The 15,385-nt window shown below is 38.7% G+C and overlaps 1 protein-coding gene across 5 annotated transcripts in view; it reads left to right on the top strand.

Annotated features, from left to right (window-relative positions):
• CDKAL1 (CDK5 regulatory subunit associated protein 1 like 1) overlaps positions 1–9,787 on the top strand; it is a 383,214-nt gene extending 373,427 nt beyond the window's left edge. For all 5 annotated transcript variants that reach the window (XM_042048977.1, XM_042048978.1, XM_042048980.1 and 2 more), the window contains one exon: positions 9,071–9,787. In XM_042048977.1, the coding sequence (XP_041904911.1) occupies positions 9,071–9,277 (207 nt within the window). In that variant the 3' untranslated portion in view covers positions 9,278–9,787. The remainder of the gene's footprint in view (positions 1–9,070) is intronic.
• The last annotated feature ends 5,598 nt before the right edge of the window (positions 9,788–15,385 follow it).

Raw genomic sequence — 15,385 nt, 5'->3', positions numbered from 1 at the left:
TTTGTTACTTCATGGTTAATTCCAGAGAAACTGCATTTCTCCTCATGAGCTAATCCTAGGAATTATCAGATACAACTTGATAGAGCACACCGTGTAACACCTGTGTGGGAGAGGACTGAGGTCCAGTGGGTACAAATGGTCAGTATTTCAGCATGACTGGGTGCAAGTCCCTGCTCAGGCACTGTATAACTGCAGAAGTTTGGTCAGACCACCCTCTGAATGATACGAAGTCTCTCCTGAGGGTAGATATTCGTTCCAGCCTGCAGATTGGATACTTACTGCTCTTTGATGTCTTAGACAGAGCGCCAAGGTGCTATCATGATTATCTAGCATAAAATACTCTGCAAGCCAAGAAAGGTTTTTCTCATGTAATCTTTCTTGTGGGGAAGGGCTGACGAATCATTTGTAGTGACTGGGGATAGAGATTGTGTTAGATCAGTTAGGCTTGCTAATCACAGAAAGTAACCATTGTTTGATGTTTCCATGAGAGAGCCTTCCATTAACTGCAGCTGAACTTGTCTGAGTGTGAAATTAAAAAGGAGACCCAGATTTCCAGACACTCCTTCAGGTGCTCAAAAGTATGCTAACTGGCACTGTGGGAGACCTCCTAAAACAACTAAGGATACTTAAAGGAAAGAGGCCATGACGATGTGAAAAGAAAACCTTTGTATTATCACTGAACCCACAAAGTTGGTCAAGATCAGTCACACTGTATTAACTGTTAAATTTTAGGCTTACATGAAATGCTTCTTTTTGCCAGGGTCTGGTTCCAGCTGTGCTTGGTGAACATCTGCAGTCCGAGGAACCATAGGTGTTTAATCCTAGGCAGAAAAGTCTGTGAAAATAAATGCAAGAGAAATTGTCGGGAGACTGCATATTAAGGCATTGCCTAGCTTTAAGAAAACGGTTTTAAAACTTAAACTTTACAGACATAAAAGGTTTTGCAGGGTATGTTGGCTTCTGGTGGCATCTGGAATCTGAGGCAGGAATTGTAGAGACCTAATTGCTGACTTGCATTGTGGCCCTGGAGACACTTCAATCTTTTTTATTTTTCTCCTCTCCCTGTAAAACAAGGGAGGCGTATAGATCCCACAGATACCTACAGGTATGAAATTTGAGACTCTGGAAGCTAGTATAATTGCAAAGTATTTAAAATGCTCTTTTTTAACCATGTTTGTTGTCCACAACATTGAAGTTTAAGAAGGGCTATATCCTTTGTCTCTGAGGTTGTTGTATTATATAAGTCTCTGTGGAACATTCCATTTTAATGCTTGGTTCTGTAGGAATAAATGAAAACACCATAAATTCAGGATTATGACATATTCTAGGATTAAGGGGAAGGCTTTAGCCAAGAATATGTACATATATCAGTTTATTCTACTTTGCTCCATGTGAAAGATCTTTGAAATCTTTCCTGCTTTTGAGAGGCAATGTCCCTTGAGTAAAAGCAGTATTACTCATTTCACTGTTGATATGTGAATATCATTCAGTTATATTGGTGGTTCTTGTGACATGAATATAGATTTTCAGATCTAGCTGTTCATTTTACTGGGGTACCCTTTCTGATGGAAACCTTTTGTGTCTTTGCCTGTAGCTGCCATTGACCTCCCCATAATTGTCATTGTTGTTTCAAGATTTAAAAGGGAAGCAAAAAGGTGATTGTCTCTGAAAGCTTGTGCTTTAAAAAAAGTATATAATATTTCATTTAATATTCTCATTTGTAGAGCAGTCTTAGAACATTTACATGCTGTCGTTCTTTCATCATCCAACAAAATAAACTGGGAAAATTGTTGTATTATAAACACAACCTTAAAATCTTCATTTAAAAAAACACCCCAAAAAAACCCCAATAAAAAAATTGCAGTGGTCCTTTAAAGAAGGAGCAACCTGGAATCCTGTGGAATGATATCTAGTAAGACAGGTCGTGGTATGCACACTGGAAAATGATGTCTAGTGTTACTACAAATTAATGTACATCCTGTAATTCACTGTAATGTATTTTCAAAGCCATGAAGCCTGTGCTGGTGAGCTCTAGGAAACAGATTTTTCTGTTAGCCAGCTAATTACCAGATAAGTGCCCAGAGCAAGTATCTGCCATCTCCTTCATAAAACTGTCCTATGCATAGGGAGATGAATAGTGACAGAACCCCATCCTGAATTTGTCCACATTGTGCTGCTATGTTCATTCTTCATTTCAACTCATTGCTTGGGTGACTGTGATTTTTGAATTGCAAACTTTTTCTGTTTAGAAGATCTCTCAGTTCTGTTGTGGTTGCAGGTGCTAGCTGGAATGCTGGCTGTCATGTCCTTTGATTCCATCATAGTGATTGACAACCCCCACACCTTATTACAAAAAAATAAAGCTCAGAATCTCAGAATCCAGGCATCACACTTTTTTTAAAGATGTCATGTCTGACCATGAATGACAGGTTATTTTGACAGTGCATTGTTTTTGTAGTGGAAGGATACTGAGTCACTAAGTTTAATAGCAGCACAAAATACAAATATGTAAAAAAAGAGCCAAGTCCTGGCTTGAAGCATTTATAAGTAAATATAAAGAAACAGGCTAAAACAAGTGGGTATAATGAAAAACAGCACAAGACTGTGTTTTAAACATTTTGGAGGTGGTTTTTGGCTTGTGTTTTCTCCATTGGTTGTTTCTCTTGTTTTTGTTTCTTTTGTTAGTTGAGCTTTTTGGTTGTTTCCTTCCTCCTCAAAGTGTAGATCACAAAGGAAGTCATTTAATAAGCCCCAGTTGCTCAGCCTTCTGTCTAGCATCTAAGTGCTTTATGAATTTTGAGGGCTGATTGAGGGAATAATCTGACAGACTGGGGGAGGAAAAAGAAGTAGGTAGGCAAGGGCCTACCCTTAGGTAAGAACATGGAAGAGAGCAGAGATGTCTGCCAAGAAAAACACCAATGCAGCCATACAGTAATGGTGGGAATTTAGAGAGAGAAAATGGATTCATTTAATACTCTTAAATAGGAATATTAAAATTTGAATTTAATGTTAATGTAGGAGGAGGAAGTTCCAGATGTGTGTCTGTATGACATGACATTACAAATTTGTGTACCTAGTGGCACCTCTGCCTTTGCTTATTAGAGAGGCTGCATGGTCATATGATGCAAGAGAGAAATGAGGAGAAGTAGAAGAAAAAGAGAATGGACAGGAGGGATTATTGTAGTAGTAATCAAGGTAAAAGTTGTGTAGTGAGCAAGGGTTTTTTTTCTATGTTGATCAAAGGAATCAGACAGATCATGCAGGTGTTATTGGAAAAACCACAGGTTTTGCTGACTTGCTGTGCAGGTCAGGGAAGGCCCTAGTTAAAGATGGTCTTCATAAAGGCTGACAGGTGGAAGGAAGTGTCATATTTAATGCAGATGAGCCTAAGGTCAATCAATCTCTATAGCCTCCCATTATTAGCTGTATAGTTGTATCCGACCATGGTCCAGCTTCTAGGACTATTGCTGACCTGCGTTGACTGGGTCATTTGTAGTGATCTTGATGTAAATTAGGAACGGGGAGCTGTAATGAGTTCAGATTTGTATCATGGAGATGGTCAGGGGCCGGAGCACCTGGCCTGTGAGGAGAGGCTGAGGCACCACGCTTGTTCAAGGCTGGAGAAGGAATGGCTTCAGGAGACCCCAGCAGAGGCCTCCCAATGCCAGTGCACAGGTTCCTGAGAAGACCAAGCCAAGTGCTTCCCAGTGGCACATGTGGGAGGATGAGAGACTGGGCCTAAGTTGAAATGAGAGGTTCAGACTGGATATGAAGAGAAGCATTTTCGCCATGAATGGGCTCCAGCAGGGGAACAAAGGCCCAGAGAGGTCGTGGTCTCCATCACTGGATGTTTTCAAAGCCCAAAAAGAAGAAATAATATGAATTTCCTTTGCAAAAGGACCTGGCTGCTTTATTTTTTTTCCTCAAGGTTTCTTATTTTTTAAAATGGGTAGGTAAACTCTGTGTGTATTGGGAATCAACAGATTCCTAGGAATGGTGTACAGCTGATAACATCTGACACAAGCATTCTTGTAGACAGCATTTTCTCTTAACAGCATTGTACTGGGCATTCATTGGATTTCATGGTGGTAGGGATGCTTCTTGTAGGAATTACCATGTTACTTCCATTCGGAAAAAAATATTTTCTGTATTATTTTGTAATTTAAGATCAGCATTCCACATTTGCAGAAGGCTAGTAAAATTTTTAAGGTAATAAATCAAAGGAGTTCTCTTAATACCTACAGAACTAAATGTGTCTTCTGGAGCTATTCAATAAAATTTAATTTACATATTTTTTGGATGTGTAATCTATGTGACCTTCAGTAACTGTTTGTTTTTTTAAATCTGAAAAATGCCTTTAAAGTGTAATAGCCCAGAGTTTCAAATAGTGCAGCAGGATATGTAATGCATATTTTAACATGTTTTCTTTAAATTTGTCACACAGACTTGTTGTGCATGATTATGTAAAAGTCCATATTTTTAAAGGCAGTAGTACAAGTGTGTGATGTACTTGGTTGGGCTAAAAAATTCAGAAGTCTAATTTATCTTGAGATATGCTCAGTCAAGTAGTTTTTCACAGCAGTTAGCTAACACTTCAAGCTCTAACAGTGCCCCTGAGCCATAAAAGAAATTTGCATGTAAGAAATGTTTTGAATCTATTAAAACCTCAGCTCAGAGCTAAAGAGTTTCTCTTATGTCTTTGTTGACTAACATGAAGTGAGATCTTACAAAAAGCAAGGCTATGATCGACAGATGCCAAATCTTAGGTTTTGATGTGATTATGTATTTCTTTCATGCACAGTGGTTTAATCTGGGACTGAAATTTGAGAAAGACAGCAATGAATGGGTCTGTGCAAGAGTACACAAAATATATTACTCCTGGCAGTCGTCAAGACAGAATTATTCAAAAAATAATCTGAAATGCATTTGATCATACACTAGAAGTTTTAATAATTTATATTATACCTTATTAGCAAAGTCTTGTGTTTACTTTGTGACTGCCAAAACAAGATTAAAGGCTGCCTCCATGGAAATACAAGATGCTTAGCTCAAAGTGTCTGTCTTTGCATTTCGGTTTGGTAATATCCCTACCTCCCCTCATTTTGATTAATAGTATATAGTTTTAAATCTTAGAGTACCTTTTCCTCCACTGTGGTCCTATCTAGTGAGAGCAATGCTTAACAAGTCTACCAAATAGTTTGTGGCCTATCGAGACTGAAACTAGTATAAACACATATTTTTGGAACTTCTTTACCTTAGGGCTTCCTCCAAGCAATTTTGTTAAAAGAGGCTTTGAATTTAGTTCTAAATTCCACTGAAATGAATCCTTATGGTAATCTTTCTAACTCTTGCAGCTACAAAAGTGTGATTTCTGAGCTCAGCTTAAGGAACTGTTGCACTCTGACTAGTGATTACTAGTGATCACTACTCTGAGTAGTATGTGGTAAATATCACAGCTATATCAGTTTAGAATATTACAGAAATGACTTAAAGATTTCCTTGGAAAACTAATGCACTGTGAATATTTTATTCTCTGTCACAGAGACAGAGGTACAAATAAGGGCTGTTCAGAATTAATGCTTCTATTTAGTGAGAGCATGGAGAGTGGACGAGTGTAAATGTTAGTTCAAAAAATGAGGTCTTTACCTCCACCGAGGTTTTTTACACCAAAGGTGCATAAAATTATATATACAGTGTTTTTCACTAATACAGCTGTTTATATGATACTTGTGTGCTCAGAAGAACTGCATCTATTCTTGACAGGCCCTTCACTGTTGTCCAGACTGCGGTGAGGGCCACTCAGCTCTTACTGAGGAGGGAGAGGGTGCAGTGACATGATCCCATTAGCAGAGCTCCTCTTCCCACTGGGGAATTTCTGCCATGTCTCACAGAGCTACATCACAGACTCTCAGGAAGAGGCATCCACCTGCAGGTGTCTCTGAGTGATTATCCTGGGTTCAAAAGCTCTGTATGAATCTCAGGATGGGGACAAAAAGACTGTCATTTTCTACGGGAGCCTTTCAGTCACAGGGAGTCAGATGTACTCTTTTTTTTACAAATGCATGTTCTGTGATGATAATGAGGGAAATTTTCATGGAAGCCTGTGGTATTACTCATGTTTCAGGCAGAATTTTGGGCCAAAATAGAGAATAGTGCTTAGAAAACATGGATCAGATGAACATACTCTTTACTTTCCTTGAAAGGATATATTTGGCAGGGTCACCTGACAAGATGTACATTATCAAGCAGAAATGCAGCAGTGTTTTAAGGGGTGAGCTGTGATGTACATCTTTAAGAAAAGGGTCACTTCAGTTTGCAAATCAAGATATTTTTGTCTTTCTACAGAAAGAAAAGAAAAAATGGGTTTAGTGTATCAGTATGATCATCTCATTTATTGGAAATATGATGAAGTAAGGAAAAAATGGATTTCACAGTTGTGCTTAGGCTGATTAGATGACATACTACTGGGACAACTCACCAGCAGCATTTACCACCACTGGAACTTTGTAAACCTTGCTAAAATCTCTTGTGCCGTTCTGTCCTACTGGCAGTATGCAGCACTACCTAATGCATATGCAGTGCTTGTTGCAATAGAGGTGTAAGAAAACAGTATGGTAACAAAAAAAAAGCAGTATAGGCTATTCATGATCAAAATTATACCAGCAAGATGAGACTCTTTGGTTTTATGTTGGAAAACAGAAAAACTGTATAACATAAACGAAATGCCAGTGAAGTCACTGCTGTAAACTATGGCACAGAAACATGATTGAATACATGAAACGCTGATGTGCTTAACTGGTAGTGAAGGGGAAGATTAAACAAAAGTCTTTGAAACATTTTGCAACTTGTGCTTGGGGCATTTTGCTGGCTGTCCCTAGTCTTGCTGAGACATGTAGATAGGAACAGAAGCTGAGCATGAAGAGGAGCATTGAGGAGAAAGTTGCAAGGTCATTTATGAGGTACTAGCCCTCCTTATCTGCTTGCCAAGGGATAGCATCTAGTCTTGTACAACTAAATAACCATGACTTTCATCATGCAGTGGAGAAATATTTAACTAGGAGTCTATAGGCTGATTGTAGTCAGCCAAATTTTAAGTCATGAATCAGTGAAAAATAAATATCAGAAGAAATAAGACTTTAGTTGTAGTGATATTTTTACAGCCTTATCCATTCCTTTGAATCACGTGTTAGCCTTAGTGTTAATGTACCAACAATACATGTAAAAACAGGTCATTACCATAAATTAAGCACCTTACATTAGTAGAGATTTGTGAGACCTGCAAAGAAAAGAAAAGCTTTATAAATATCTAAAAATAATAAATTGCAAAAGAATTTTGATTCATTTGTAAAAAATCCTCAATACTGTACATTTTCAAGTTTAATCTGCAGGTAAAGGTTAATCATCTTTGATTTGGGAGGACAAAATAGCTATGGCCAAGTACTAAAATTTCAGATGCCTTAGAACCTGATTGTAATTAATAACTGAACAATAGTTTTTGATTAAGTTAACATGTTCTGCACAGTATAGACTGAAGTTCTGGAGTGGTGCTGCTACTGTGCCTCACACTGTGGAGAGCTACCTCCCAGTGTGCTTGCCTGTTTCCTTTCCTCTGTTTACCCAGTTGATGGTCTTCTAAGTGCAGTATGTGTGAGAAGTCATCCTCATTTCATAGTTCACTTGGTCAGTAACCCTTTGCCTATGTGAATTGGGGTGTAAGTCAGCAATAACTTCGATGTTAGAATAGCAGTTACTCCAGGCTGTCATTTGCCCCTTTGATGCTTACTTACCTAACCAGTAGTAATCATTATTTTCCTCCTACAATGACTATAATGGAGCTGATTGCTGAAATGGAAAACAGGAGGCAGTTACAGAAGGTTTGAATTGTGCTGTCACACTTTCATGGGCAGGCACCTTTCTTGGAGCTTTGATATTTTTTTGAGTTTCCCCAGAAATATGTTTGGTGAAAGACCAAGCGGGCATCTGGTCTGTATTTTCATGTGGCCCTGTTTCAGCTTCTTGGAAATACAAGATTATCCAGATAGGTACTTTCTGGATCCCTGATTTGTTTTATACAAAATGTGAAAGGGAAAAAATTAAATGGTTTAATCTAAAACCTTTTTTAACTGGAAATTTTCAAACCAATTAAAAATCCAACTGAACTCAGTTGAATTCCCAAGAGATTATTGAAATAGAGGGAGGAAAACAGAAATGATCAACAGAAATATTGAATCTTACGATGCAGCATCATTACACCTTTGTTTAATTACACCTTTACCACTTATATCTCTTGCAAATGTCATCAGATTACAGTTTCACTGGATGCTTTTCCTTTTGAGTATCTACAATGCTGAACTGAACAACGGTATGAGAGAAAAGAGTCTTTTATTCTTTTCACTTGGATTTTTTGCTGAAATAGTGATGCAACATCTGTAACTTGTGCTGCAGTTAAAAGACCTCATATTCTTGGGGATCTTGGTGCTTGCAGTCAGGTTGGGAACGGTAATGGCAGGCACAGCAGGGAACTGGCATTCAATATGCTGAATGAGAAGGTGAGTGTTTTAGCACAGCTGCCTCCTGAGGGTCAGGGGAAAGGAAAAGCCCTGTGGGAGGATTTTTCAAGCACCACTGAGCTGGCACACCAGGAGTCGATGATTGACTTTAGAAGATCCCTGCTGTGCGAAGGATTGAGTGTTGTGGTCCTCTTTATCACTGGATAGACATTTCGTTTGGAGAAGCCAAAAAATGGAAAGTAGTGAGATAGCAGCAAAACAAATTAAAAAATAACCACCAAACAACTGTCTGTGCTGACAGTGAGGTCTGGAGATTTGCTTTTGTTGCTAACAGCTGCATTGATTTGGCAGTTAATTTCATTAGAAATACTGATTCTGTATGGCATTTATAAGATTCCTGTATGAAAAACTGATGACCTGATGATGATGCACTGCAGGTTGAATTGTTGGTCTTGAAAAGGACATTAATTTGAACTTCAGTATAAAGAGGAGATTGTATTTGGTATGTACAATCAGAAATACATAACAGTTTCAATCTTAATATGTGCATTTCTTCACAGGAGTTCAGACGTGCACCACAGAATGGCACAAACTGGAAAGCCCAGCCTTCTGCTGAGATCCCAGTGAAAACACAGCTCAGCTCGTGGATGGCTTTTCAGCTCCCATGGCAACAAGAGGGAGGTGGACTGAAGATCCTGTCTGTCAGCCTGGCTCTACTGGCAGTTCTTGTTATGTTTTACTACAGAGGAATGAAAACAGAACCGTGAACTGAATGGGGCTTTTATAAAAACAGTGAAACTGCTGTTTAAAATCTTCAAAGGAAACACTTTTACCAACAAATCTTTTTTTCTTTTTTCTTTTTTTTTTTTTTTTAGAAAAAAAGAAAGCTAATCTAAATTGGGCAATAATTTGTACTCACTCTATGCCTTTCCTGTCATTCAAAGGAGAGAAGGTTAATAAACTGTAGGGAGGCCTATCTTGCCAAAACCTGAGATCCTTGGTTGGTAGAACAGTTTGTTGCACCTTTCCTTTTCTTTTTTTCCTAAAATGATGCAATGTTTGCATTACATACTCTTTTCATAATTGCTATATCAGGTAAAATTGCATTAAGTTTGTAAGGATCTTTCCATTGAGTGATATTGGTCATCTTTTATGGTTAGGATATTTAAAGTTTTCCTAAAGATTTTTCTTGATGCAGTGTGATGGTTTGGTATCTGTCTTTTTACATTAGAATGAACACTGCAAGGCCATTAAAGTTTGTCATTTGTTGCTATTTATGTTGCTGTCATGTCTGAAAGAATTTTTGTCTGCCATCTTGCCTCTCTCAAGTTCACAATTAGTTATTAGGCTTTGTTAATACAACAAGAATTGTTTTTTACATAGAAATAGTTTTAAAGGTGTTGGGTTTTTATAATTGAATGGGAAGATGTAGTTCTGGTGATAGAGTTCTGTTAAAAGATGGATTTAATACAGTCTGTAGATTTAATACAATGCTTAAAGAACTACATGTGAATCTCCAGAAGCTGTGCGTTGGCTCAAGAAGACAATTATTACTCTCTTAGTGGGAAGGTTGCATTTTACACAATGAAAATTTCTAATTACTTTCTTCAAGCCATTTTTGTCATAACAGGATCTCCAAACATGCTGAGAGTGTCCTGGTCAGTCAGGGACTGGACTGTGTGCCCAGTTCTTCCAGCACCTGATCGCATAATATTGTTGGTTTGTTCATGCCTTGTCACCTTTCTGAAACTTCATCCAAACTTCCACTTGCAAAGACTGTTTAAAGTCATAAGAGCAGGAACTGCAGAGGGTTTTTTTAATGTTTGTTTCATACTCAGATGGAGCGGAGCTGTCTTACTTGGCTGTTGTGGTTTAACCCCAGTAGGCAGCTAAGACAGAGCCACTTGCTCACTCCCCTGCAGTGGGGTGGGGGCAAGAATCAGAAGAGTAAAAGTGATAACACTTACGGGTCAAGGTAAAGACACTTAAATAGGTAAAGCAAAAGCTGCCCATGCAAGCAAAGGAAACCAAGGAAATAATTCATTCATTACTTTGACAGGCAGGTGTTCAGCCATTCCTGGAAATGCAGAAGAGGCCTTGACTCGGTGCAAGCTCCACTCAACAACAGCAAATCCAAAACACAGCCCCATACCAGTTGCAGTGAAGAAAATTAACTCTATCCCAGCTGAAACCAGTACATTGTCTCTACAGTGCAGAGGAATAATCCCCTAGTAAGAGTGCTTTGTACTTTATAAACCGGGGATTCATAATAGTTACAGACAATTGATCAGGAAATTCCACCATGATGTTTTTAGCACAGCCTATAAATTATAACAACAGATGTAATTGTCTTCAGGAAATCAGGAGTGTGATGACTTGAATATTATATTCCTTATTGCAACTACTGAAGGTCATGAAGGTCATGAACAAAGACTGAAAACTCATGAGTTTTAAAAGAAAAAAAAAAGGAAGCAAAACCCCAACAATCGTGCCCTTGATTTGCTTCTCTTTGTTGGGCTGCTTTTTTTCTCAGGCTTTTCTGTAGAGCAAGGAATATATAACAATCAGTAATTTACTTTTCTAACAAATCTGAGAAATTCTCAAAAAAACCTCACCAACTTGACTCTGGGAGTTGAAATTTTCAGGAAAGTACCACAGATTGCAAGATTCTCAGGAAAACTGTGGATTGGCAAAATCATCATATCCAAGCCAAATTTTCACATGTGATGGGAATAATCTATGCAGATACGTTCTGTGCCTCTAGCATTATCTCTGTCAGCCACTCTAGCTTATCTAATCGTGGCAATTACAGACTCATTGCATCAGCTATTACGGAGATTTATGAAGCTTGTGATTTAGATTCTGTGCATCGTTGTCTTTAATGGGACCAGCTTATTTTCTTAGAAGTAGTGCAATATACTGAAAGAGGCCAAAGAAGACTTTGTAAATGACATTGCTCACAGTATATTCTTAAACTCAGCTTTAATCTGGTAAGTAGGAAGTGTTGTTTATCACATAGTTTGTTGCCTTCCTTTAGATTTTGAGAGGTTGTGTTGTCGAGCAGCATTATGTTTGTTATTGTTTTCTGTTTATGTACAGCTAAAGCTTCCAAACCCACTGAGCTGAGCAAATCAGTTCTGGTCAAACAGCTCACCTGGACCAAGCCTGGACCAAGCCTGGGGCTACTGGTGCAGCTTGGAAACCTCAGTGAGTGTGGAGTGAACTGTACAAGTACATCCTCCTCATGGAACAAGTTGACCTGTACACATCTGATCTGTGATTTTTGATCCCGTTTGGCTCCCTGAATGCTTTTAACTGCCCTGCCAGGCAGCATTTTTAATTTTTACATCAACATTATCTTTGAGACCTATTTCCACCAAGTATTCCCTCTTTACAAGCCATAAGGGGGGGTGAGAAATCTGCTGCACTCCAGCTTAACAAGGTCATTGCAGGAGCGGTTACCCCACAGTCAACTGATCCCACTTTTACACATCCTCAACACACTCATCACTAGAGAATGGGTCTGCTAATAAGCAATCTACATTCAGTGCCCTTTTTTCAGAGCAAAAAAAGAATATCATTTCCATTTGATACCAGTCTCAACAATTTTTCTTAAATGTTTGCAGTAGCTCTGAGTTCTCTTTGGCTGTTTTCTATGAGGAATCTTGCAAACCACAGAACCCTGAGTAGCAAAGACATCTTCAATCTCTCATGAACAACATTAAGTACACACATTTTATTTTCTGCTTGTGCATTGTATGCTAGAGGACTTTGTCATTTAATCTTTTCATTGTAGCTTTCTAGTAATGGTATACTTGTTTAGAAAAAGAGTATGACAGATGAAGTGTTTTATGTAAAGCTTGTTCTATAAAGCAAGAGAAAGAAGAAAAAGAAGGTGCTTTTTGAGGAGATTCACCTCTGTTGCATCATTCCTTGCACATCTCTGAACATCTGATAGCTACTGTTAATCTAGTTTCACTCCCCAGTTCAACTTCCCATATGGAAAGCTGGAGTGATTTTTGAATAACAGCAAGTAATATCTGAAGTGGCAGCAACTGGCAACTCTGACACTGAGCTTGGCTGTGGCCATTACCCAGAATCCTCCTGCTCTTCTTGAGAAGCAATTACAATTTCACAGGTTGGAATTAAAATTCCCTGCAGTATGCAGGAGAGTAACTGAAACTGTCAAAGTGATTTCAAGCTGCTAATCTCTCACTGCTCCAAGAGTGAAAATAGAGCCCCTCTTACCCAGGCACTGATCTGACAACTTAAAAACTCCAGCCTTCCACTGCGTTTAAATACATATGGAGAGTGGCTTGATCTGCTCACAGAGGATATCTGTAAAGATGTTATGTCTATGAACATTTGTGTGTTATTAACAAGTCTATCTTTTTTAACTTTAAGACGTGTGTAACTTCAGGGACTAAGATGAATATAAAAGAAGTCTTATGCAAGAGCTCTGACAATTTAGAGGAATGAGTGGGCATGTGACTGTGTGAAGCTTATTAAAATCTTTGTTTATGTCTTCTCGAACATGCACTTTTTGCTAGAAAAATTGCTTGCAACTTTCCCAGATTTTATTTTCACGGTTTTATATCCCACATTATATTTTGTGTGCACTGTGGTTGATTATATAGATAGAAACAAAGAGCATTTAGAAATGAAACAGCAGAGGAAAAAATTGAGGGGCTGTAAAACTAGGGTGCAAAATGAAAAATACTAGTGCAAAAGCTTTAAAGCAAGTTTTATCTAGGAGACACAGACCACAGAGTTAGGAATTGGCTGCAAAATACCATTTGACTTGTTGACAGGCAGGGTTCATCCACTAGATAATTAAAATCAGAGTCATTGCTGGAAAGTGTTTGTGCAAATATCATTAAATGTCTTTTAGTTCCATATTTGATTCATGCATGCTCTTAGCATTCAAGTGAATACTTTTTTTCTTTAAATGAAGGTTCTTCAGTAGGAGGAAGGGAGATGAATTATTAATAGTCTATTTTCATTTTAAAGAAGTACAATACAAAAAAAAAAAAAAAAAATCATGCCACTGCACCACATGTCTGTTGGTATCCCAGGGTCTGTTAACTCCCACTTGGGAAGTTGTGGTTATGGAATTGGATCATTAATGCTGTCTAGTCATGTCCCATGAATGGAGAAAGAGTAATATTTGAGTATTCTTTCAACAATCTTTATTTTGCTGGAAAATATTTAGCAATTACAGCCATTCTTCTTAAAAAGTGGTCTTAATGTTTTATAGAGGACAATCTGCCCTGCGTGGTGTGCTTAATGCTGGTTTTAGGTAATGGGGTGAATTTCCATGTTGGTGACCAGAGCGTGATGCAAATTTGTGCCTACAACTTGCGTGCTTTAAATGTGCCATCTGTCTTTGAATGTGAAAACAGCATAGTTGTGCTCAAGTGAGCATAAAATATTGTGTCTGCTCCCTTCCTGGGTGGTGTTTGTGGGGAGTGGTGTACAAATGTTAGTTGGAAATGGGTTACAGATTACAGGAGAAGCTTGGAGATGATAAAACACACCAAAAAAGGGCCATGATTGTTTGGCACATTGTAAGAGTTGGGGATCTGAGAGAAATTAATGTGATGAAATCATGACATGATGGGAAATTTGGCTTTTCATGGTTAGGATATCATAACAGTATAATCTGAAGAATGAAACTTTAATGGTGCTTGGAAGGCTTTGCTGCACAGACACCCTTACCCTTCCCAACTGCTCATAACTCTTGAGTTCCTGTGCTGTGTTAGAGCAGTCTGTTCCACCACACTGGTACCACAGCCCGGCCTCTGGCTGTGGGCTGGGCACACGCAGTTTCATGGAGGAGGGCATTCCAACTGTCCCCTCTCACCCTGCTTGTCAGTGCATTACATTTCTTGCTGTTTGGTACGTGAAATGGGTAAACTGTGGCCAGCAAAGAAACTTCCTCAGTCCGGTGGCATTCAGTGTATAATGCACGCTCTTTAGTGGTTGCAAGCTTCAACTATTTGTTTGGGTTTTAAGTACCTCCATTCCACTGTGAGCCTGCATTCTCTCTTAGCCTTTCTTCCAGCTGCTTCATCCAAGCTATCAGCACCTCATTTTGTTTTATGGAAGATGACGTGTCTTCAGAAGGGTACATATTAGTTTGAGGAAGATGGCTTTTTCCCTGAAAACAAGAATGCTGCTTCTCCAATGGAGCTGATTTGCCAGAGGTATCAGTGCTTGGAAGCCATTGTTGTGCAGTGTCTGTCCTTCAGCTGTGTGGTGTCTGTCTGCCAAAGCCTTTGGGTTATGCCAGAAACTCCCATTTGCTAATAAGCAGGATTAAAAGGCCTCTTCTGCTGTGCTGTATTAAGTTTTGAACTTGCAAACCCCAGAAATGCCGTAATTCAGAGCAAGAGGTAAAACACATCGTTGATGTCAGCTGAACATATTAAATTTGATATGCACTAGTGGCTTTATGAGCTATAAAAGTCAATATCTAAAAATCACCAACTACAAGATGTCTATACAAGAGATTACAAAGGGCTGTGCGGGACATGGTCTGCAGAGTGTTAGTATGAGACTGCAGGAGGAAACAAGAGAATGAGTTACCAAGTCAGCTGTACAGATAACCAGTGGCAGAGCAAAAGATGTTCACACTCAAGGGACAGCTTAATCTCCAAGTATTATGGTAATATTAAGCAATTTAGAAAAGACAGATAGCAGCTTGGACATGCTGCAGCAGCATTAATTTGCTTCTGTCCTGCTTGGATTGTTTAGTAGGCGAAAAGGGCAATCTGAATGACATTCTCCAGCAGAGGGATAAAACAGAGCCTAACAGCAGATAGCAGCTTTGGATCTGTGAGTAGTAAGTTATTTAGAACAAATCTGAACCTCCT

Source organism: Corvus kubaryi, unplaced genomic scaffold (genome assembly GCF_017639235.1).
Source record: "Corvus kubaryi isolate FWS band 111438036 unplaced genomic scaffold, C.kubaryi_AGA036_p1.0 69, whole genome shotgun sequence".
Taxonomy (NCBI): Eukaryota; Metazoa; Chordata; class Aves; order Passeriformes; family Corvidae; genus Corvus; species Corvus kubaryi.
This window is presented reverse-complemented; position numbering and strand designations above follow the sequence as displayed.